This window comes from Dermacentor variabilis, chromosome 7 (genome assembly GCF_050947875.1).
Source record: "Dermacentor variabilis isolate Ectoservices chromosome 7, ASM5094787v1, whole genome shotgun sequence".
Classification (NCBI taxonomy): domain Eukaryota; kingdom Metazoa; phylum Arthropoda; class Arachnida; order Ixodida; family Ixodidae; genus Dermacentor; species Dermacentor variabilis.
This window is the reverse complement of record NC_134574.1, coordinates 162,253,769-162,279,683: the sequence shown is the minus strand read 5'-3', so window position 1 is coordinate 162,279,683 and position 25,915 is coordinate 162,253,769. Positions and strand designations below refer to the sequence as shown.

Below are 25,915 nucleotides of genomic sequence, written 5' to 3'. Positions count from 1 at the left end.
CAACTTCACATAATGTCCCAGCTTATTGCGCTTGTAAAAATCCATACACTATGGTACCTAGTAATGTTTATGATCGATGTGTCTTCAAATAAACGTTTGCGAGTGGTCAATGCTTTTGATGGGTTCTCTTCGATTACAAAATGCTTAACAATTTTACAAATACGGAAGGTTGGTAAGGATCAGTTGCGTATCTCGTTCAAGGTGCAGTAAATACGTTGCGTACCCGGGTCATTACTTATGTGAAGTTTTACCGATCTACATATACATCAACATCAGGTCTAGGTGAAGCTTAGTACGAAGTTAGTAAATATCTACGTGTAGGTGCGCTCCAAATACCTCGAACATCACATGGTAATATGGCGCTCACAGTCAAGCATCAACTTTGCAAGGTAGTTTCAGTGTTGTATCTTCCAGGATATTTTTCACAACGAAGCAGACGCGCGTACACAAGCACGCACACTGACATACACATTTTCGAGTGTCTTTTCGTAAACCACACTTTATCCTCGCCGAGTTATACCTCGACATACCCAATACTTTCCAAATGGCGTACTGCGGAATTGGTTTTTCGTGTTTTCAACTGCATAACATAGAAACTTGCCAATTACTTACTGCAAGCCTAACTTATTATAACTTATTGTGACATCAAATATAACATCACCACATACATTTATCGGCTTATTTGAAATATTGTGAGCGTTATTAATACGCTTCATATTCTCATATGTAGATACTCATCGTCACCGTTTTCGGGCGTGGTCGAGGGGCTCTGACTCGGGAGAATAAAGAAGCGACTGGCTGCCTAAACCTTGTCTCGAAAGTGGTAGAGTACGCTGTCCGGTTCCTTCGTCCTCTCGCTCCCGGTCTCTCTCCAGCTTCACCTACGCTACATTCCTTGAGCTCCTATCGGATCGCCGCCTCTATCAACTGCTCTAGACCATGTCCCAAGACCAGCAGGCCAATACCACGACATCCACCTTGCCTGCTCCTCCACGAACATCTTCTTGGGCGGTCACGACCACTCAGAAGGATACACCGGTGTTTGCTGGACTTCCAGGTGACGACGTTGAAGACTGGTTGGAGGTATACGAGCGCGTGAGTGACGTTAACCACTGGAACGAATCTTCAAGATTTGCTCCCCCCCCCACGTCGCTTTCTACCTAACCGGCGTCGCAAAACTTCGTTTTACAATCACGAGATCGATTTCGTCAACCGGAGCACCTTTAAACACCACGTACGCCAGATTTTCGCGAACTCGTTGGTCCGCTCCGATATCGCCAAGAAGAAGCTTGCTGAGCGTGTTCAGCACCCAGGCGAGTCGTACACTTCGTAAATAAAGGAATCTCTTGGCCCTCTGCCGCCGCGTGAACACCTCGTTGGCAGAGAGTTACCATGTACACCACCTGCTCAAGGGTGCTGGGACTGTGGCATTCAATGCTCTCGTAGCGCTGAACCCTACTACCGTCGCAGACATCATCAGTACGTGTCAGCGCCTCGATTAGCTTAATATGCTCCTCTTACACCCCGACACATCTGATTTCAAGGCGTCCAACTACAGCGAGCTACGTGCCTTGATTCACTCCATAATCCGTGAGGAACTGCACGCCCAAGCTTCGTCAACCCCTCCTGAGGTCCATATGACGCCTCGCGGTGGCGGCCTACGCCATATCGTGAGGCAAGAGACAGCTACCGTGACCTGCCCGCTAGTTCCGAGCCCTCACCCTATCCCTACGCCAACTTACGCTCAGGTTGGCTCTTACGCTCAGGTTGGCTGACCTGTGCGGAGCAGGCACCACAACAGGCACCTGCTCCGCACAGCTCCCTGAATCATATCACTACAAGACCACCAACTATTCCGTCTTACAATGCACGGAGGCCACCTCGAGCGGTTTGCTACTACTGCGGCATGCGTGGCTACATTTCAAGGTTTTGCCGACGACGTGAGCAAGATGAAAGGCGTGGCTATGACGGGTTTGAAAGGGATGAGTTTTCTGGCCCTGTACCACAACGTCGGCGTTCTTACTACGATAATTATCCACGACGTTCTTCATCTCCGCAGGAATTGAAAGCTGCGAGTTCATTGCGTTTCCCGCGTCGTCGCTCTCCATCACCGATGCGGCGCTCCTCTTCCGCTCTTCGACCGGCTACTTCGTCCTCTGATCACCGCCCGGAAAACTGAATGGTGCAGCTTCAGGAGGGAGAACTGCATCCTTTGGAGAACGTGAAACTCCTCCGGAGCGCCTGTCAAATGTACTTTTGGTGTCTGTTGAAGGTGTCCGAACCAAAGCTTTGTTTGACACAGGTTCATCACTTTCGGTTATTACGACTGGCTTGTGTTCTCGACTGCGAAAAGTGAAGGCACCATATAATGGTCCTCCCCTTCGTTGTGCTAATGAAGTTCTCGTTCAGCCCTCCTGTGTTTGCACTGCACGTGTTTTCATTGACGGCATCGTTCACCACATTCAGTTTGTCGTGCTATCTTTGTGTACCTGCGCGATGATTTTAGAATGAGACTTCTTGTACTCCGCCTCAGCTTTCATCTTCTACCGTCAGCGAACTATTCGTTTGACGGACACAGAATTTAGTCCGCTGTCGATCCTCACAGTCTAAGTTTCGTCACGTCTACCAAGTGTTTCATTCCTGTGGGCAATGAGTATATTCTCACACTGACTTCCGACACTATTGTTAATGGTGATGTGTTCCTTGCGGCGAGCGGTCGCTGCATTTATGGTGGGCTTAGCCTTACTCCTAGCCTGGGGCGGTTTCACGATGGTAGAGCGTTCGTCGCTGTTCGTAGCTCTACTTCTTCGCGAGTTCTGCTCTCCCAGGGCACCACTGTGACTTGCTTTGCTGACGCCGAACCTCTTTCGCTGGTACCGCTTCACACCAACTTGCTACCTTTGTACCACACCTGATGAGCATATCACTGCCGCTGCTTTAACGGCCGCGATAAATCCGGATCTCACTTCTGTGCAGAAAGACCCTTTGGCACTACTGTAACAACACAGTGCCTTATGTGACGTTCACTCCAAGCTTCTGGGGCGCACTTACGTCGCTGTACAATTGCATCGAAACCGAAGGCATTTCGATTGTACGCCGCCGCCCGTATCGCGTGTCTTCCGGAACGGAAAATCATTGTGGATAACGTTCATGACATGCTCTAAACGGACATCATTCGGCCATCTTCCAGTCCTTGGTCGTCTCCTGTTGGTTCGCAACAAAGACGGCTCTGTACAATTTTGCGTCGATTATCGAGCCCTTAATAAGATCACGCGCAAAGGCATATATCCGATGCCAAGAATCGACGATGCCATTGACTCCCTCCAGGGTGCAGAATAGTTTTAGGTCTGGACCTCTGATCCGGCTACTGGCAAATCCCCATGCACGAAGCGGACAAGGGCAAGACAGCCTTTGCAATAACAGACGAATTTTACGAGGTAAACGTCATGCCCTTCGGTTTATGTAATTCTCTTGCAACATTTGAACGCATGATCGACACAGTTTTACGCAGCCTTAAGTGGAAGACCTGTCTGTGTTATTCAGATGACGTCGTTATTTTTTCTACAACTTTTTGTCAGCACTTTGAGCGTTTGAACGAAGTTTTCACATTCATTTCCAACGCTCGACTCCAACTCAACAGAAAGAAATGCCATTTTGCCAGAAAGAACATCAAAGCGTTGGGCCCTCTTATCTTTAAAGATGGCGTTCGACCAGATCCCGACAAGGTTGCTGCCCTGCTTCGCTTCCCTCACCCTTAAGATCAAAATCAATTAAGAAGTTTCTTGGGCCTAGCATCCGACTTCCACCGCTTCATCAATCATTTTGCTGCCATGGCGTCGCCGCTGTACAAGTTGCTTACGTCGGGCACTGCTTTCCCTTGGACAGAAGACTGCGAACTTTCTTTCCGAGCCCTCAAGCAAGCAATTACTATCGACCCTGTGCTTTGTCACTTCGATGAGAACGCACCAACTTGTTTACACACCGACGGTAGTGGCCATGAGATCGGTGCTATTCTTCTACAGCGTGATACCACCACACGAAAGAGAGTTGTTGCCTATGCCAGTCACGCGTTGACGGCTGCCGAAACGAACTACTCGATCACAAAGCAGGAATGCCTCGCAGTAGTTTGGACCATACAAAAATTTCGACCATATCTTTATGGATGTCACTTTCCGGTCATAACCGACCACCACGCCTTATGCTGGTTGTCAATGCAAAATTTGTCTGGACACCTTGGTCGCTGGGTGGCCCGCTTACAAGAGTAAGATTTTGATGTTGTCTACAAGTCTGGGAAAAAGCATCACGATGCCGACGCTCTCTCTCGGTGCCCCCTGCCACTATTGTCTTCGAGTACATCTCTCCATTGCTCGCCACTTGATGATGAGACTGTCTCCACTCCCGTTATTACCTCTCGCGGTTACTGACACGTTATCTTCCAATCGCGTCCCTCAGCTCGCCTCGCGTCAACGTTCTGATCCCTACTGCAACAGCATTATCCAACGCCTTTGCGGAACGACTTCTGCACCAAATGCCAGATTACGTCGACAGCTGCGACTATTTAGGCTCGACAACGATGTGCTGCACCACTACATTTACAATTGCAACGGACACCGCTGCGTACCTGTTCTTCCACGTTCGCTGCGCACACAAGACCTTGCAACCTTTCACGACGACCAACCTGCTGGCCATTTGGGTTTCCACAAAACATATCACCATGTTAGGCGCCATTTCCTCTGGCCAGGCATGCCTGCCTTTGTGGCCAAGTACGTCGCTTCTTGCGTCCAGTGTCAACGGCGGAAACGACCGACTGCGCCTCCTGCTGGCCTTTTACAGCCCATCCCATGTCCCGAGAGACCCTTTGCCATCGTTGGGATAGACCTAATCGGCCCTCTGTCCATAACGCCGGACAGAGGGCCGACTATAGGTCTATCGATGGATCGTGACAGCTGTTGACCAGCTCACATGTTAGGCAGAGACCGCTCCTCCACCCTCTAGTTCGGCCTCCGACGTTGCCACCTTCTTTCTGGATGCCATTGTGCTGCGTCAATGTGACCTCGTGTACTCGTATTGTTAAGGACCGCGGCAAGACTTTCATGTAAAGAATGATCGTAGAAGTACTCGGAGGTTGTGGCACAGTTCATAAGACGACTTCCGCATATCACCCTCAAACAAATGGCTTAACAGAGCCATTTCACTGTACACTAACAGATATGATATCAATGTATATCGGGCCAAACAACAACAACTGGGACAAATTTTTCCTTTTGTGATGTTTGCTCAGAACATCGCTATCCAACGAACTACGGGGTACTCATTTTTCTACCTCGTTTACGGCCGTTCACTGACGTTAACCATCGACGCCGCTTGTTTCAATGCCCCAACTAACATCTCGGCCAGTATATCCGAACAGTTCGTCTGGCCCAGTTGAAAAAGACAACAGGAATTCTTGTCGCAACTACAGAAATTTCTGTCGCGACTACAGAAATTTCTGTTGTACCACAGAAGTTCCTGGTGTTTCTGTAGTTGCGACAGACATTTCTGACGTTACAACAGAAATTCGGATGTCGCAACAGAAACATTCTGTCGCGAAGACCAAGAGTTTTCAAGTCGCAACAGAAATGTTCTGTCGCGTCAACAAGAGTTCTGAAGTCGTTACAACAGCTTTCTATCGTGACAGCGATTCTGACGTTACGACAGAAATTCTGTCGTCGCAACAAAGATTCTGTCGCGACGACGAAGAGTTCTGAAGTCGCAACAGAAACGTTCTGTCGTGACAAGTATTCTGTAGTCACAACAGCTTTCTATCTTGACAGCGACTTTGACGTTACGACAGCAATTCCGACGTCGCAACAGAAACACTCGGTCGCGACGGCCAAGAGTTCTGTAGTCGCAAGGGAAACGTTCTATCGTGACCACAAGAGTGTATGAAGTCGCAACATCATCTTATCGCAACAGCGATTCTGACGTCGCAACTGGAACTCTCTGTCGGGACTGCACAGAAATGTGCTACTTTCTGTCGCAGCGACATAAGTTCTGACGCCTCGACAGAAGCGCTTTCCATCGCGACGCTTTAAAATTGTAGTTTCGCATTGGTGGTGTACACTGTACTTTTCTCTTGCACGGTATTCAATCGTGCTTCTCTGAAGCCGGCAATGCTGATAGCACCGACACCGGTATTAAAGTCGACGTGGCCAATTGTTATAATTGTGCCTTACGACGAGGCACTAGAAACGCCATACCGGCCTCATCAAAATCACACCATCTGCGGGAATGGCTGCGTATCCGTTTTACTTTATTTGGTAAGATGTGGCACAGAGGCTTCTAGACTTACATATTCCGTTACACTGACACATTATTTAATTTCCCATTAATATTGCATAAGCTTTTGCGAAGCGAAAATGAAGTGTTGGGTTGTTCCTTAAAGTTGCGTGAGAAGCTGTCTCGCTCTGGTCTCATTATTCTGGTACAGTGCTGCCGTGAGAAGCCAGTATGCTGTCAGAAAGAATACTCATCCACGAATGTTTATGTAGCTATTTTGCATTGAATACACGAATTATATGCGCGCTCAAAAGTGTAAAGAACGAGAGACAACTGTCGAAATTAGCAGTAACAACCCTAACAGTCACCGTTGTCTATTTCTGAATTTCTTATTTAATATGACTATCGTACATCAAAATTGATGTTCTAGCACTGCACGATGTACCTGTCGATGACAACAACACTTTTGCTCTTCTAGAGATGCGTCAGTTGACGCGGTGGAGTGATAGCGGATCTTGGCTCTAAAAATGCAAATGTAAACATCAGCGCATCGTACTATCGACATGGCCAAAATGTACACTAGAAAGACATGTTCCGAATGGTCGCTTTTTTCATGTTCTCCGCTCCAAAAAATTTATCGGCCCCTGGCCGAGGTGCTGCTCAGGCTTCAGCCAGCAGCAATGACTGCCATGTTGTGATACCGCGTCTTCCTACCGGTAAGCTGGTTGTGGACTGCCTTTTCCTGCGTGCTGACTTAAGTGGTCGACCATACAGAGCCTAAGACTTCAGAGACGCCCTTCGGAACGTTATTGACCTGAAGGAAATAAGTTCCATCGGTCAATTTCAGATGTCGCGCGTGTGGATTGTGACGTGCAAATCATCAATTACAAAATCAAAGCTAGGCACGTGCGGAGGATTATCCGTAAAAGGTAGACGCTGCCTCGTTATTGACCCTGAGCCCACGGAAGTAAAAATGGAGCTTTTATGGCTTCCTGAGCCTTTGGAAGACGATTACATTCGAGATGCGCTCCAGGCTTACGGGAAAGTGAAGTCCATATCAGCAGAAAGCTGGAGAGTATCGGAAATTGAGCAAATACGTACCCTAAATCGTGACGTGGTGTTGACTCTTGCCGATGGAGTCGGCGTGGGCAACGTTCCACATCTGCTACACGTTTGTGGAGTGCAGAGCCTTGTATTGATTCCAAGCCGGCCCCCGCTTTGTCTCCGCTGTAACAAGGTTGGACACATTCGTCAAAAATGCAGAACCCCACGATGTGAAGCCTGCCGACGCTTTGGTCACACAGATGAAGAATGTGTTGTGGCATACGCCGACAAGTTACGACACAGGACAAGGCCTCCGGAAGAAAGCTTGCAGGAACACAGAATGGATGTTACTGAGGTTCTCGATGAAACTGGAGACGTTCCCTCTTCCGCGGATACCAGCTGTGCCAGTAAGGCCCCTCTATATGTTAAAGAGAATGACATCGCAGAACTGCCCGTGGAAAAGGAAAGTAGCGAAGAGAAAGAAGCGCCCGCTACCACGCAGACAGTTGCCGCCCAGCCAGCGAATGAAACGGCCGCTGATGACTCATCTGCTACACCGAAGCATTTCAACACGTGCGCTATGCTGGCAGAAGACAGACGAAGTAGCACGGATACGTCAATTCCGAAGCGCTGTGTGACTATCAGATCAGAATCAAGCACTGACAGCGAGACGGCCAGTACCACAAGAAAAGCACGTCGCCGCAAAACATCGACACATTCAGGAAAGTGCCAGCGATCACGGTCCAGGAGGCCTGGTGAGGGTTCGGAGGGAGCCTCACCGTTACCCTCTAGGACCGACCGCATAGAGAATTAAGCCTAAATAGTGGGTAGTCACCATGGTCCTGTCCCAGCAACTTCTCTTCGCAACTTTGAACGTGCGAGGCCTTAGGTCTTTGCAGAAACAGGCGCAGCTTCGCCGGCTTTTGTCTAGGAAGCGCCTCGACTTCGTCGCCGTGCAGGAGACGAAGATTGAGAGTGATGACGAGACAGAAAGGGCTTTGCGACCTTTTCTGTCTGAATATAATGTCTGCGTTTCACATGCTCTTGGTTTATCCGCGGGCTGTTTCCTGTTTCTGAAAAAGAGCCTACTTTGTTCAGCACTTAGTTACCATGTAGACACTGAAGGTCGACATATCTGTTGTGATTTTGTGTTGCAGGGTGTGCCATGGCGATTAGTCAACGTCTATGCATTTAATGACGCTGCAAAAACAATTGTCTTATTTGATATTGTGCGTAGTCTAATGGACTGTGATCGTTACATTGTGTTGATGGGAGATTTCAATTGTGTATGTGATCCGTGCGATCGAAGCGGCATTAACACTCTGCGGGACAGGAGTGGTGAAGTTTTATCTAACCTAATAGAAAATGCAGGGCTCATTGATATAGGAGTGTCGGGACAGGGAGCTCGCTCTTATACACGAATTCAAGGTCGCTCTTATGCCCGCCTTGATCAGATTTATGTATCTTCATCCCTCCTCTCCCAGGAACTGTCCTGCACTACTATCCCAGTTTCGTTCTCTGATCATTGCATGGTTATCGCAAAGATTGGTGAGAAATCCGTAACCAATTTCAGACCACAGTGGGCACTTCGGAAGCTTAACTCTGAGCTCCTAAATGATCAGGAATTTATTAATCGCGTGCGCATGACCCAAAAAAAATTCTCTTTCTACTGACTTGCCGTTATTTGCAGCTTGGGAACTCTTTAAACGAGAGGTTCGTACAGTGGCTATAGAAATTGGATCGCTGAGAGCATTCTGTAGAAAGAATGAAGAAATACTTCTTAAGAGCCTACACAACCTTTATCAGATGGAATGCGAAATGCCAGGCACTTACATTGTTGACATAGAAAATCTTAAATGTTAGTTGCAAAATTATGATGCACTGCGTTACAGAGGTGCGCGAGTTCGATCTCGAAATAGGCGTGCTCTGCAGTCTGAGCAACCAACACGTCAAGCTTTACTTGACGAGCGACGTCACGCTATTTCCAAAGTAATTCCGGTAATATACTCCGAAGGTAGTCTTCTAACAAATACGAATGACATAATTTCTAAGTTCGAAACTTACTACAATGTGTTGTTTAGTGCTCGGCCCGAAGATCACGATGCAAAAGTTTTAGATAGTTTTGTGTCTCTTGTAAAACCTTTACAGGATGATGACTGTGCATTCATTAGTGATACCCTTACGATACAAGAAATCGAGCTAGCTATTGATCAGCTGCATCTGTCGAAAACACCTGGCCCTGATGGACTTTCCTGTGAATTTTACAAAGCTTTCAAATCAATTATCAGTCCCATATAATTGGACATTTTTATTACAAGTTTAGAGGTAGACGCCCTTCCGCAATCTTTTTGCAAAACCCACACAGTTTTAATTCCAAAAAGTTCAGATAAGGACGAACTGCGTTCTGTTGAAAGCTACCGACCAACCACATTTTCAAACGTGGATTATAAAATTTTCGCAAAAGTTTTATCGAATAGATTGCAATTTGCGATGTCAATTCTAATTGGTTCCCATCAGACGTGTGGAATTAGAGGCCGATCCATTCAAACCAACATACATATCGCCCGTACACTCCTTCAATACTGTTACGGTTCCACTGAACAGCTTGCAATGCTCCAGGTAGACCTTGGTACAGCTTTTGATCGTGTCAGTCACTCCTATTTATTTGCACTTCTGGAGCATGCCTATGTTGGCTCCATTGTGCTTAAAGGCGTTAAGCTTTGCTATACGTGTTGTACTACTCGTTTAGTTAATAATGGCCAACTCTCTAAACCCGTTTCCATTTGCTCTTCGGTAAAACAAGGATGCCCTATGTCCCCATTACTATTCGTCCTTTATCTGGAACCGCTATGCTTAAGCGTAATTCAGTCGAGTTACATCCATGGCTTCAATATACTCGGTAATGAAGTAAAAGTCTTAGCTTATGCAGATGATTTAGCGTTCTTCTGCACGGATAAGTCCAGTGTTGAAAAGGTAGTATCAACAATAGAGGAATTTGGCAGCGTATCAGGAGCACGAATGAACTGCGCAAAAAGCTTAGGCTTATGGTTTGGCTCATGGTGCTATACACCAGAACAGTTTGCAGCGTTAATTGGATCGGTGTCCCGCCAAAGTATCTCGGCGTGCCGCTAGACGCATAGAGATTAAGCGCACACCATTGGAAAGAACAAGTTTCGGCCCTGCAAAGTTACGCCCAGACATTCGTTCCACATCGACTTTCTATTTTTGGGAAAGCCGAGGCCTGAAATAAGTTCTTGGCATCAAAAATTTACTATGTATTGCAAGTTATACATTGTGCCAGGCTCTACATCCAATGCTTTCACCGAATCTTTGCAACCTTCGTATGGTCTTCAACTTTTGAGCCCATGAGGCGAGACAATATTTTCAGGCCCGTTAGTGAAGGTAGGCTGGGTTTCGTACATCTTTATGTGCGGCAAATAGTGTCTCGTTTCTTCTTTTTTCGCGATACATCGCATCCTATACTTCGGTCATTCATGCAAGTCACACTTGTTAGTGCGTTACCCGACTTAATCTATTCTTCGAATTTTTCTTCACGTTTATGCTTGTGGGGGTTCATGCAAGAAGTTTACTTGGCGGTTCGTTTCCTGACAGTTCGGTTTTCCACTGAATACTTGTACTCTGTGTCGCGTAAAACGTTATACAACGATCTATTGTCCATGCTTTTTCCGCCTCCGTTTTACCAATCACTATACATTCAATGGCCAGGTCACGATGTTCTAAAGCGAGTTCGTAAAATGTATATATCCCCTTGCTGCAAAACATTCTTTTATGAACTTCATAGTGAAACAATACCGGTTAAAACATGGCTGCAGAAAAAGGGTATCTTTGTCTCTTCTGTTAACTGTCGCCTTTGTGACGTGCCAGAGACGATTGAACATTGTTTTATTAGCTGCACCGACGCCATACTATTTTGGGATGTCCTACAACGGACTTTAAAAAAAGACTTTGACATCGACGCTCATACTGTGCGATACCTGCTGCCGACCGCTGATAATAGTGCACCTTTCGATATGTTTTTTCTCATTGGAATGCACAGTTTGTGGAAAACGCGAATGATGGACCGAAACGCCGAAACGGTTGTACCTACAAGGGTGAATTTCATCCAAATGACCCTACACCTAAAGCAGGTTTATGATGGACTTGATACCCAGCCGGACTGGTACCCCATTTTGGTGAGGTGCCTATCCTTACCACCCTTCTAAATTGAAACCACATTTCTACCCACAGTATGAACGATGCCTTTTCTCTGAGGGACTATCACTGCGCTCTCCATTCTCCGACTATGCACAACTGGTGAATATCGGGCTGTTGCTACTGTAATAAATACCATAAAAGAAAAAAAGGAGTGGTGCAGTGGTAAGATGTCAGGCTCGGGATCGTGAGGTCGCAAGTTCGAATCCTCGGCGGGGAAGTTTTTTTTAGCTTTTTTTACTTTTATATTTTTTGTACTAACAAATTTACATAGCCTTCAGGAGGTCTCTGTCAATTTTTAATTAACTATTAATCAATAACTACAGAACTCTCTACTACAGGACGTCACACTACAGACAACAGTACTACAGTACTACAGACAACATAACTACAGAAACAACGTCCCAAAATACGACAGAGTGAAATTTCCTGTTGTGTTTTTCAACTGGGCGAGACCTGAGGAATGCCGTCAACATGCTCGCTTCAACACAGAAGTCAGTCAGCTAGATCGCAAGCAACGTTACATCTCTCGTCGCGACGCCTCTTTTCGTTCTGGAGAGGAAGTGCTGCTTTGGACACCCATTAGTACACCCGGTTTGTGTGAGAAGTTTGAATCCCGCTTCCTTGGACCCTACATTAGTAATGAACAAACATCCCCCGCGAACCATCGCGTTACTCCCGTATGCGTTTCTTCGGACAATCGTTATCATGGTGCGGAGATGGTTTACGTTTCTCGTCGCAAACGATTAATTCGGGGTTCTTCTCCTGGCAAAGTCGCGGCCTGGCTGGCCGCTTGCGTGCATGGGGAAATTAGTGTGAGTGTTATTCATACGCTTCATATTCTTATCTGTACATACTCATCATCACCATTTTGGGGCCTCTGGTGGGGCTCTCACTCGGGAGAATAAAGAAGAGACAGGCGGCCTAAACCTTGTCTCACAATATCTTCATTTCTTTCTACCAATTTCCAGGGGATTTTTGATTTACTTATTTATTATTGTCACATGTTTTAGAATGTATATTATACTTCCTCACGTTACACTCTGACCATCTTTGTGTATTTTGGCCCTTTTGTAAAAATTATAAAATTTACTGCTGTATTCTGTTATTATTGCGGTTATCATGCACTTAAATTTATGTTGTTATTTTACTTCGTTTTTAGATGTGTTCATATAGAACAGATCGTTATGATTTGATTTTTTTCAATGTTCATTACGTTGCCTATATATCGCGTTTGTTGCAAACCAACTTAAAATGTTCAAGTTAGGTTACTATCTTCATATGAATATAATATTTTCGCGTTACTTCTGAAATTTAACATCGAGAGAGTCCTTTCAAGATTCTTGAAGGCACATTTGTTCAAATCATTGCGCAATGAGAGACCCTGTTTGAACATTATTTTTGTGATTCTTCGTTTTGAAATTGTTGCGAACAGAGGGGGAAGACGGCCCGCCAGGCGTCCGCAGCGTCTCATCAGCCAAGAGCTTAAATAACGTGAAACTGAAGTGAAAAAGAATGTCCCTATGTGGGGGCATTGCATGAATGATGAGCGGTGTCCAAGCTCAACTATATGATCATTATTCTGAATGGGCAAGAAAGTCTTTGAAAGAAGCCGCAAAGTCAGTTGTAATGGTGATGAAAACGGGGAAAAGCCTCAAGTTCCACGCAGTGCGAAAATAAAATATGATCGCTGTTGGCTTGCACAAGCCCGTGGTGGGTAGACAAGTTCACATAGCCGGTTCTGGCGAAGCTGTGGGCCGGTCTGATAAACATGCCTATCCGGAAGCAAGAAAGGATAAGACATGTTACAAAGGCGTAGGCAGGCAATTTTACTATTGTACGTCCGAATCAAAATTATGCGACCGACTGCGCATAACCCTTAAGAAAAGCGTCAAAAAATATAGGACAAAGAGAAGACATTTCCAGATTCAAGTTTATTTTTAGCGAATGCATACAAGGTAAGAAAAGAACAATACATATGATCATTCCTAATCAGGAGAACAAGCTTGTGTACAGTCTGTCATGTTCCTAAAATGGTTCTGGTCTTTTTTAGAGTCATCATATTTTCCTTTTTGTGAGTAGCAAGCGCCCTCTTGACTATCAAAATAGTAAGGATATGATCCGCTAGTTTCCTCAGATACATTTGCCGGTGATTTTATGCACGTTGAGTTCGCTGCAAAAAAAAATGTTTAAATGCACATACTTCAACATCTCAATAACCTTTACGTACGCACGTCACATGAAAATAACTTTAGCATCGTTCAGCGCTACAGCAACACTAATCAACGGCACTTGTAACTGATTGGTTAACACGAGAAACTGAACACTTCTATTCCGGTCCTGTCGCACGCACTTCCCTTCCTCAAGTGCATATGATTTCCTTTTTCCTTTGTTTACAAACAGGCTGTGCCAACATACTCCAATTAAATGCAAGGCAACTAAAATAACGGAAATTAAATTACTTATCGCATGCTCGCAAAAAAGATAACTTAAATATTCCTTTCCGTTTCGTGGTATTTAACACCACAGCGACCTAGAGGGCAAGCTCATGCACCTTATATCAGAGCAGTATTCGTTACCTCAATTTTTATATTCCATGTGTTACAATGTACGGAAGAATGAAAAGGATAGCGAACTCCTGATGCGTTGAGAAATTTAGACGTCAGCCTCTGCGTGAACCCCTTGAGAAAAGACGGGCCATGTAAAGGTTTCATACTGGTGCGGTGAGCGTGTTAAGCAGACAATGAAAAAACAATATATTGAACACTTCATTTCATTTGTACAGCTGCATCAATATGGTGACTCGGGCTTTTTAAACGCTGCTCACTTTGAAGTTATTCGAAGCACTGACAGGAAGACAGAAGGACAAGAATGTGGAAAATCCCTTTTACTTTCGTGTTTGCACCTCCTCTCTTCGTAGCTACGCAAATTCGTTATGAGCATAGCAGTTGGCTAAACTAAGCACCTCACCCTCCCCCCCCCCCCCTGGCCACTTAGAAAGAACGAGTATATGGCGCACACCACACAAAGAACCTAACTCCTCCTGTGCGAAGTGTTTTCCAATCACTTTTTTTATTGTGGCAGTAAGTACGCTCTTTTGACCAACTTGTTTGCTCACTTTAACCAGACGGCGCTTGCGCAGTGCCTAGACAATAGTTGCATCAAGACCGGACGTGTCGCCTACGCGGCGGTTCGACGCCCTCGTAATTAACCACTGAATACTGGTAAGCGCAGTTCCAAGACGGCGCAAAAGAAAAACCTAGAAGCACAGGACAAGCACCAATTTGCAACTAAATTTTATCGCGAGCACTTTACCTACTTAAATACACAGCAGGCCAAAATCCCGCAAGCGCACTGCCCATCAAGTCAACCAATGCATCGACATATCAAGACGCGTACAGATTACATCAGCATTTCTAAAAACTGATTTTCCTTGCTACGCATAACTTTCGGCGTATCGCTAATACAGGCGCTCTTTTTCTTTCTAATATGATATGCCTCCGTGATTTCTCTGGCCAAAGCATTGCCACTCCTGCCTACAATTAGAATACCGGAAAGAATTGGCTCACAGGGACAGGGCCTACAATGCAAAGGAAATTGAAAGGAAGCTTCGTTAGCTACAGATCCCTCATGGTATGATGCAGTGGCTAGCGCTTGTCCTCGCTTCTGTGTCTTTCTTTTGTTCCACCTTGGAGCTGCGCTTACCACTATTCAGTTGTTAAGAATGAACCAACCAGCCCAGCAACAAATTTTGTGAACGCTCTTGTACTTATATATGAGTGTCAAACGGGCGCTTCCTATTGGGATCGATGCCGATCGGGCTCGATCACAATCGAAAGTGCTAAGTCTGACACCCATTTTAGATTAGCAGGTGCTCTTCGATGTATACCAGATGCTGGAAACGAATCGAAGCCTCAAAACTACCGCATGCCTCATAAGCGACTGTGCAATTTCGAGGGCGCTAAACCCCCATTTTCTTTTATCCTCCTAAATGCGCGCACACACTTGAGTAAGCCTTTTTCTTAATTAGCAAATTGACTTGTGTGGATTTATCTGCATTTAAACCTCATTAGCTCGCAGTTTTTTATGCTAACAGTGGACAATCATCAAAAAATAAATGTATTTACCACTTGTTGTTGACATATTCCTAAACCGCTTTGCTTTACCTACGGTCTCTCCAGGCTTTCTTCGTCCTAGTTTCCTTGCAGCTCAGTTCCCGAATATAATGTCGAATCTTCATCAAACTAAAACCCAGATTTTGCGATGGCGGCGCAGTTCTGCGAGTATTAATGTGAAAACATTGTGTGCCCTATTACACGAAAATCCTACTTTGTAGTCGGCGACGTGACCGAATGATGGTACCAAAAATGGCAGACGGCAAAGAGTAAAACCATGTAATGCTCGAATTGACGTCAAATTTCTCAAAGAGGTTCCTGTAAACAGAGTATATTAACGACTTTGAAGAGGATGTTTGGTAAATTTTGGCCTTGGTGGCAGTGGAACCCAGGCCTCCTGGCTGCGATAAGAGCACACTTCCCCGACGCCATAGCAGCTCCGTGGTTGTGGTTGGTTAAATGTGGCTAATGTCACTGAACACTACAAAGACCTTACTAATACCTTTTCATCGACGGAAGATTCACCATACTCCTAAGTACGTTCTCTACAACTCGGAAATATCATCAGTGGAGTCATGCAAGTACCTAGGCCTTACACTCTCAAATAACCTTTCTTGGTCCCCTCATATTACGAACATCACTAACGAAGCCAATCGCACGCTTGGTTACTTCCGCCGCAACTTGCGCTTCGTACCACCATCCCTAAAGATACTAACTTATCTAACTTTTGTCAGACCTAAGCTAGAATACGCATGCTCTGTTTGGGACCCGCACCAAACCACCCTTTCTAACACTCTAGAAGCAGTTCAGAATCGTGCAGCTCGCTATATTTATTCTGATTATTCTTACCACACTAGTGTCTCTCAGCTAAAACTAAAAGCAGGATTTTCCAATCTAGATATAAGGCGTCATGTTTTCAGACTGTGCCTTTATCACAAATTTTATCATTCTGCTCCTAGTACTCCAGCCATCATTCCAGCACACCGCCAGTCTTGCCGATTATGTCATGAAAAATCTGTGTATCCTCCGCCTGCCCGGACCACTGCGCACCTACATTCTTTCTTTGTGAAGACTGCCCGGGACTGGAATGACCTTCCCGCCGACGCCGTGCACCACTCCAATCCACATCATTTCAAGGCTGCCATTGAGTCCATATTCCACTGAAGTGGTCACCCATCCCTCATGTAATACCCCACACTGGGGCCTTTGAGGTAATAATAAATAAAATAAAATGTGTGCCTATATTGCGCGCGTCATTGCGCACATCACATCGCACCCATCTGGCTGACCAAACGTGTGGCCTAGATCGTATGCCGTTGGGCACGTGACGTGCATTAATGTCCAATTAAATGTCGCTGAGTGGCAATTCGTGTTACGAACTTCTGGCGGGCAAGCGACTGCGTTGAGACGCTTGACGCGTTCTCATTTGGGCTTACCGAGGCGCAGTTAACACGCAGGCGAAAGCTTAGCGCGGACAAGGAACGCGCAGAAAGAAACATTTCACCAAAGCCCCATATAATGCTTTCGCATTCCCATACGTAAGCAGTCTTAAGTACCTCTGCAGAATCTTTTTTTTTCTTTTTCTGATCATTGTTGATGTTCCCGGAAATATGATGGTTGATAGTGCCACGAATGAGGTAGACACTTGTGCGCGCTTGTAAATATTATTGAGGTACTGGCGCTCAGCCCCATTTCCTGAAACTCTCCGAGTTTCAGAGTAGCGTAGCGTATTAAAATTAGTTTTCACGTCAAAACTCAACCCAACCAAGTGCCTTACAAGTATTATGTAAGAATGCTCGAAGATAAGTCTCATCCCAACGCACAGCGTAAAAGAGCGAAAAACGATACTACGTGTTTTCTCTGAGCTATAAAATAACTGCAACAACTGGATATGTCAAGCTCCGAGCATGCCAAAAGCAAATATAGTGCAATTTCCTCCTCAGGTTCACGTTCGAACTTTGCAAAGTAAACTTGATCAGATTTCTTGATTTGGAAATTAAATTTATAAGTGAGAGTCCTGTGTGTTGGCGTTATTGTCCTAGATCGAAAAAATTGCTCCTCCCGTACGAATCGTCCCACTTCACATTAATAAAACGTGGCATAGTTTTCTTGTGTTTGACGAATGCTCTTAACAAGAGTTGCATCCACTCATTGCAGGCGAGGTTTGAAGCCCAGAAGGCGAGGTTAAGGTCGGCAAGGTACCTGGCCTCACTTTTGTTGGCTGTGCTGAATCCGTGTTTAAAAAGTTGACAAAAAGGAAACCCCTGGAAACTGCCTACGAGAATGAATCTTCAAAGAGAAAAAGGGTCGTAGTGATGCCGTATTTGCATGGCTTGTCTCATAATCTTCAGAGGGTAGCCACTAGGAATGGCGTCACACTCGTGTTTTTGGCGCCGAACAAACTGGTTAGGTTATGCAAAAGCGTCACAGGAGAGAAGAAAGATGCGACTAGTGACTTTGGAAAAAGCACACCACTTTTTTCACTAAAAGTGTCGTTTATCACATACCTCTCTCATGCGCACTGTCCTGTATTGGCCAGAGAGGTCGTTGCATTAATGACCGCATGTGTTAGCATCGCTATTTGCTACCTACAGGTACAGGAGGGAACTTGCCATTGCATTGCAAAAAGCACGATTGCCTACCAGCTTATGATAGTGCGTCGATTGTGGGGAGATGAGCGCAGTAAACTGGAAATAGAAATAAGCGAACCGTTCCACATCAAAATGATGAGTGCGCATACATGTGTGGGCGAACCTTCGGTCCATATCAATGATAAAGAGCTTCTATTTTTAAATTTATCATGTTAATTCAAGTGTTGTTGTCCTTGTCGGGAGGGGGTGTGACTTGGCTTTTGTGTACGTGTATATCTTTTGTTGATATTAGACTATGAATCTTGTTATTGTTCTTGGGTGTTTACGCATGCGTGGTGGAGATTTGTGGAATCTATTCCCAAAGAAGTTCAATTGCAAGTCCAGCGTTGACCTGTCCGTTTATTCTTACTTGTGCTCGCGTCCGTACTTGCTGGAACCCCTTATACGTTTACTATACACATTCACGGGTGATTGCGTAGGCGTTCTTTGCCCATCCGTGGCCCTTGCGCCGATAAACAGTGTTTACATAGAAAACAAAATAAGTAATGACATCATGGGCGCCGACTACGGGGGGGGGGGGGGGGAGGCGTGGCAGGCTTCGGGGCCCGAGCCCCCTCCGGATGTTTCCGGAGGACACACACACACACACACACACACACAAACACGCACGCACACGCACATGCACAGACACAGACACACACATACACGCGCACACGCGCGCACACACACACACACACGCACGCACGTAATGTCATTACCAGAGTTTTATCACCCAGGCAATTTGACGTTCCTTTGGACTTCCCTCGACCTTCTCACTCAAAATTTTATTGGGGCTAAACGCTTAATGCATCATTCTTGGTGCGGACATGCACAGCTTTTAATTCATACTTTCGCTTTATTTTTGCAAATCCTAATAGGAGGACACGCGCATTAGAAGCATAGCGGTGGCTGACTCATCTGTATTTTGTCACTTCAACGTTCTTTTATATTTTCGCTTGAAACACCATGCACATACACAATATATTTAAGTATACACACATGATAAGGTTTACAATATTTTTGAAGGAGAAGGTGGTAGCCAATTTAAAAAATTCTAAAGGAATGGATAGCTTATGCCTAGAGAATGAATACGCTGCTTCGTGTTTACCTTGCTTCAAATTCCTTTGCGTGCTTTTTTGACCGTGAGAAAAACCTGCAGACTTAAATGACCCCTTCGGCAGTCTTTTATAAACGGCGCGTGAGGTGCACAGGAATCATATGTGTCTCAGTATTGCATCTCTTTCCAGTAATCAATGCTAACGAGTCACGAAAGAAAACTGTTATAATAATTTACTACATTTATTAGGGAACGAAACAGCGTCACTTCCACGCAGAGGTCATAAATATATGCAGGGTGTCCCAATTAACTATCAAGCACCCAGGTGTAAAAAATAAGCGATCGCGTTGCTCGAAGAAAAGCTAGTGCATATTGATTCCAGTTAAGGGGAGTAGCAGCCAGCAATTTTCCATTGCGGAGATTTGAATAGGTAAATATAATTAATTATCTAACTGGAGACGTACTCTCCTAATTACCAAAGTGTTAATGAGGCATTTGTAGGCACAGTCAAGGTAGATATAATCACGGTATTTGCAGCGACGTACTAATTTTCCCCTAACTTCGTCCGACTGATAAATAAACCCTGCGAAATATGAAGAACACCGCGTTACTGCACTCCCAGCCGCATCATAAAGCAGCGCCCTCGAACAAGCTCCCTCTGAGTTCGCCAGATCTAAATAAAGGAAATAAAGAAAAACATCGTGATCGAGCGAGTTTATCTGCCGCGCCCCCGCTGAAGTAACCCGTCGCGTTGGGTGTTTGTTGGAAACAAGCTGTGATATATGTTGTGTTAACGTAGACGAATTGCACGGATGGTTTTTTTTCGTTTACTTTTTGCCACAAACCCTATCACACAAGAGTTAATTGACAACGTCAGTGTAAACATTTCTTCTGCGCTTGGCGCACACGCAGAGCCATCTTGCGGGAAACAAAGAAGACCCCCTCCTCGCAATGTACGGCGCTGTCCCGGCAGATGGCGCCCCAGTCGCCCGCTTCTCCCCTTCGTCTCGTTTGAGCGCATTGGGGCCGACTCACGAGCATGCCGAGCGAATGAGTGCGCGGTGCGAACAGGGTGCGATAACGCTATCGTGTTCCACTCTTCAAGGCGAAGCTCAAGCGTCCTCCAATTTGTTTCATGATCAGTACATTGGAAGACGCGAACCTGTAAACTGGCCAGCTAGGTCACCTGACATCTCTGCACACAATTTCTTTCTTTGTGGTTATGAGAAAGATCTTGTTTACATGATCTAGACGGATGTCAGATGAACTCAAGGCAATGATAATGGCTTTCTGCCGTAGAATTCTAGCGTCGGTCATCAAGCCACAGAAGATATGATAAAGCGGACTTAGTACTGCGTAGCTGCAGGAGACCTACTCGAACATGTCCTCTAGGCAACAGCTGGTATTCAATGGTGGTTACGAACTCATAGATAATACGGGCACATTGAAATCTGATGTTTTTAAATGCTTAAGCATTTCTATCGTTACCTAACGGAAAGACCTTCCCTCAATCCATCCCATTAGACGATGCCTTTCAAAATAGCGCCCGGAGTAGCGATAGAATTCACCTGCATGCTGCGTCTCGCTTCGGGGCCGACGAATCGGCGAGAACACAGCCCTCCCGGAGCGCTCAGCACATGCCGAACTGTGCCGCTTTCGCAAATCGCTTTCAAGGTGCGGGACGCGCCGCCGCGACAGACGTAGCCGCCGCTGGAGCACGGTTGATCACGGTTCATAATGGTTCAGTGTACCTAATGAATTTTTCCATATATGTCCTTCATTTCCTGCATCTCCCGAGTCATTTCATTCCACGTCCACATACACTGCGGCTATCTATAAAATAACCTGTGAACATTGCCTACACTCGCCACTTCTGCATCGTCTCGTGCAGGCCTCATTTAAAGAGGCAGTAAAGGCAAATACTAGTCGACGTGCACTGTTTAAGTACAGTTCCCGAAACATCGCAACGCTTGTTTCGTGCCAAGAAAGAATTTAGTTTACGAGAAAATTGCACCTGAATGGTCCGAATTCCTTTATCGCTATGCAAATCTTCCACCACCCAACTGGGGAGTGGTGGCGTCGCATACCCCGATATCGCCCTTTACTGCCATCGGTGAGTAAAACGGCGCCCAACAGAAGGCGGTAAGGATTTTTTCACAAAATGCAAACGCGCGGCCGTGCAGAAACCGAGCAAAGACAGAGTGGTGCATTCGCCGCTGCAGCTGCTTTTGGTCAAGTATCGTGGACAGTTCGGGTATTCCCGCGACATGACATGGAAGTGGAATTTTCTCCTAGTTCCAGTTTGCGCGAGTATTGCGAGGCAGCAAAACTAGTGCAGCACTACGCGATAACGAAACTACATTGAAACGCGAAAGCACGGGCTGCGCAGAGTCGAGCGAAAACGAAACTTTTCGACCGCCCGCATCGTTGTTTAGACTAATGCCAATGCATTCTCTGAAGAAAAAAAATTATCTAGAACTGGCAAATAGTGTTTTCTTTCTTCATATAATGCTATACAATGATATTCTTATACTTAATGGTTGAGAACTAGCGAAAGAGTATAAATGAGGAGTGCCTTCGTCATCAGACGAGTACTTGAATGTCCCGAGGGAGTCGCTGATCCTGTCCTGCATTTACCTCAATCTCTCGATTACTAAGGATCTGTTCACGATAATATTGTTACACACGAGGTGTTTAACGCAGAACCAGATGAATCTGGTTGATAGGCGCGGTTGTTGAAGAGCGGTCTCGCGGCAGCTTGGCCAACGTCGTTCTCTTCTTTCTTCTCGTTGTCTCCGCGGCAGGCGTGGTTCATGACAGCTTGTGACATTTCCCCGCTGGCAGACGAAGCCCGCCGGGCGAGTCAGTCATCTCGTGCGTTGTAACGCCTCAGACGCGCGACGTGCGTCACTTCAGCCTTGGCCGAGCGTCGTCCACTGCTCGTGAGACGTGCAATGCGGTAGTTCACTTCGCTGAGGCGCTCCAGAATAACGTAAGGGCCGACGTAGTGGGCGAGAAACTTCTGGCACAAGCCACGCTTCCGCAACGGCGTCCAGAGCCACACAAGGTCCCCAGGATCGAAGGAAACGTGGCGGTGACGCCCGTCATAGCGGATCTTGGACCGGTCCTGCGATGCTAGGGTGCGTAGCCTAGCGAGGCGTCGCGCTTCTTCTGCTCGACATAGGATCTCATCAATTGATTCGTTGTCATGAGCGAAGTAGGGAAATATGGTGTCGAGGGTGTAGCGCGGCGGACGAGCATACAGAAGGAAAAATGGTGAGTAACCAGTGGTCTCGTGTCTCGCGGTATTGAAGGCATAGGTAATGAAAGGCAAGATACTGTCCCAATTCTTGTGTGCTGAATCGACGTACATGGATAGCATGTTGGCAAGCGTTCTGTTTGTGCGCTCGACCAGACCATTAGTTTGTGGATGGTAGGGCGTAGAATGGCGGAAGCTACATGAACACAGACGAAGGGTTTCTTCAACCACGTCCGCGGTAAACTGTCGCCCACGATCGCTGATTACTATGCGAGGAGGTCCATGTCGGAGTATAACGTTAGCCAGCAAGAAGATAGAAACTTCTGTAGCTGTGGCCGATGGCAATGCGGCGGTCTCACAATAGCGGGTAAGGTGATCTACGCAAACGATAACCCAACGATTACCCTTGGAGGATCGCGGGAAAGGGCCCAGAAGATCTATACCAACTTGCTCAAAGGGGACGCTAGAAGGGGGAACTGGTTGAAGCAGGTCATGTGGCGCTTGTGGCGGACGCTTGTAGCGCTGGCATTGAGAGCAGCTGGCGACGTACCGTTCGATGTCTTTCCGCATCTTAGGCCAGTAAAAACGTTCTTGAGCCCGGTAGAGTGTACGTGTGGAACCAAGATGACCGGAAGTTGGGTCATCGTGCATGGCGTGTAATACTTGGTGGCGAAGGTTCTTGGGGACAACTAAAAGGTAGCGTGCACCGGTGGTCGAGTAGCTCTTCTTATACAGCGCGCCGCCATCACGTAGGCGAAAGCGACTGCCTGCAGGTGACTCCTGTGCTGCCGCGAAGAGCGGTTGTAAGCTCTCGTCCTTGTGCTGCTCGGATATGACGGTACCCATATCCGGAAATTCCGGGGACACAAAAGCGATGTATTCATCAAAATTGTCCGCATCACATTCAGTTGTTTGAAGTGGCATCCGAGAGAGACAATCAGCGTCAGCATGTCGCCGGCCACTTTTGTAGCAAATAACGAAATCGTATTCCTGTAGACGGAGGGCCCAGCGCGCTAGTCGTCCTGAGGGATCCCGCAGATTCACAAGCCAGCATAGCGAATGATGATCTGTTATCACAGTGAAGGGGTGCCCATAGAGATACGAACGAAACCGTTGCACGGCGAAGATGACCGCCAGACACTCTTGTTCGGTGACTGTGTAGTTGCGCTCGGAGCGGCTCAAGGACCGGCTAGCGTAAGAGATCACGTGCTCACTGTCGTCAACACGCTGAACTAGCACAGCGCCGATGCCTACGCCGCTGGCATCGGTGTGAATTTCAGTTGGTGATGAAGGATCAAAGTGCCGAAGAATTGGTTGGGATGTCAACAGGAACTTGAGCTGGCGAAACGATGAGTCGCAATCTGCAGTCCACTCAAAGGGAACGCCTTTTTGGAGAAGGCGTGTAAGGGGATGAGCCATGTCAGCAAACCGGGGAATGAATCGGCGAAAATAGGAGCACAAGCCCAAGAAACTTCTTAACTGCTTGACAGAGTTGGGTACTCTAAATGCTTCTACGGCCGCAGTCTTTTGTGGATCTGGTCGGATGCCTTCTTTAGCGACGAGATGGCCTAGCACAAGAGTTTGTCGTTCCCCAAAACGGCATTTTTTTGAATTGAGCACAAGGCCCGCTTTCTCCAAGCAGTTCAAGACCAAATCCAAACGTTTGTTGTGCTCACTAAACGTTCGCCCGAAGATCACAACGTCGTCTAAGTAGCACATGCAAACTTCCCATTTTAAGCCGCGTAATATCGTGTCCATGAACCTTTCGAACGTTGCAGGTGCGTTACACAACCCGAAAGGCATCACGTTAAACTCGAATAGTCCGTCGGGTGTTACAAATGCTGTCTTTTCTCTGTCGTCCTTGTGTATAGGAATTTGCCAGTAACCTGACCGTAAATCGATTGAGGAAAAGTAAGATGCCGCAAAGAGACAGTCGATGGCGTCGTCAATTCGTGGGAGCGGATATACATCTTTCTTAGTGACGGCGTTTAGGCGACGGTAATCAACACAGAACCGCCACGTACCGTCTTTCTTCTTCACCAATATCACGGGTGCTGCCCAAGGACTAGATGATTCTCGAATGACGCCTTTGCATAGCATTTCTTGGACCTGATCGCTGATTAGCTTGCGTTCTGACGGAGATACACGATAGGGTTTTTGTCGGATTGGCTGGGCGGCTCCTGTGTTGATGCGGTGACGAGTTCTGGACGCAGGAATTGATGGCGGGCCATCGCGCTGCGCAAAGTCGAATACCGAGGTATGTTTCGTAAGCAGGGCCATCAAAAGTCGACGCTCGTGATCGCTGAGTGACTTGTCAATCATGGAAAGTATCTTCGAGCTCCCGGGGCTAGAGACACTGGTTGCTCCTCCATCGGGGAGCTCTGTAAGTACTGCCACCGATACGGGCGAGTCTTCCTGAAACGTGGCAATCTTTAGGCCTTGAGGTAGCACTGCCGCTTCAGTGGAACAGTTTAGCGCCCACAGCCCCGCACATCCATTGGTCACTGAGACTACGCAGTGCGGAACTAACACGTTTTTCTTGAGGCAGTTCCGATGTACAGGTTCCACTGCAGCGTCGAACGAGATAGGAGCCGGAGATGAACAGGCGACGGCAACACGCATCGCGGATAAGGCGGGCACAACTGTATCCTCAGACACGCACAGCATACTCTCCGGGCAAGCTTCACCTTCAAAAAGCACAGGTGAAACACTGGTGTCGACACTGAGTTCTCCCGTCCGGCAGTCAACATTCGCACCACACAATTGCAAAAAGTCAATCCCCAGAATCACGTCATGCGAGGAGCGAGGAAGAACAGTAAACTCTGCATTAAAAACTTTCCCACCCAATGACACATCCACGTTACACACACCAACCGGGTATAATGATTCACCACTGACTCCACGGAAACTTGTGCACTGGTCCCAACGAAACATAACCTTGCGTCCCAGAAGGCCTTTAAACCCCACACTCATGACCGAGACAGTTGCTCCCGTGTCGACTAAAGCCATTGTAGAGACCCCATCAATCAGTACATGAACCTTATTCTTTAGCATGAAAATAGTTGGAGGCAGTTGAGTCGGCAGCACACATTTTCCAGCGACCTCACCTCCATCGGCCGCGCTGGCTAGTTTCCCGGCGGGGGCGACACGAAACGGCGCCGAGGCGATGGTGACGTGAATCGCGGCCGAGGGGATGGTGATCGGGAGGCTCGGAAGGCTGGTGGTGGCGTCAGAGTACGGTCGGAGGCAGGGGAGCGGTAGCGGTTCCGGGTTCTTTCTTCTCCAAGGTAGGTCTCCTGGGCGCTGCATCGGTCCTCTCGAAAGTGGCTTCCTGAAGTGG

General features: G+C 46.8%; 1 protein-coding gene and 1 long non-coding RNA gene across 2 annotated transcripts in view; one reads left to right on the top strand and one right to left on the bottom strand.

Moving 5' to 3' along the window:
• The first annotated feature begins 10,667 nt into the window (after positions 1-10,667).
• LOC142588924 (uncharacterized) lies at positions 10,668-11,525 on the top strand. Its single transcript, XM_075700735.1, has one exon. It carries the CDS (start codon positions 10,668-10,670, stop codon positions 11,523-11,525), a length of 858 nt encoding a protein of 285 aa, XP_075556850.1.
• Positions 11,526-13,435: 1,910 nt separating this feature from the next.
• Positions 13,436-25,915, bottom strand: part of LOC142587248 (uncharacterized) — a 39,814-nt gene continuing 27,334 nt past the window's right edge. The window contains exon 4 of the long non-coding RNA XR_012829412.1: positions 13,436-13,687. This is a non-coding gene — a long non-coding RNA (uncharacterized LOC142587248). The remainder of the gene's footprint in view (positions 13,688-25,915) is intronic.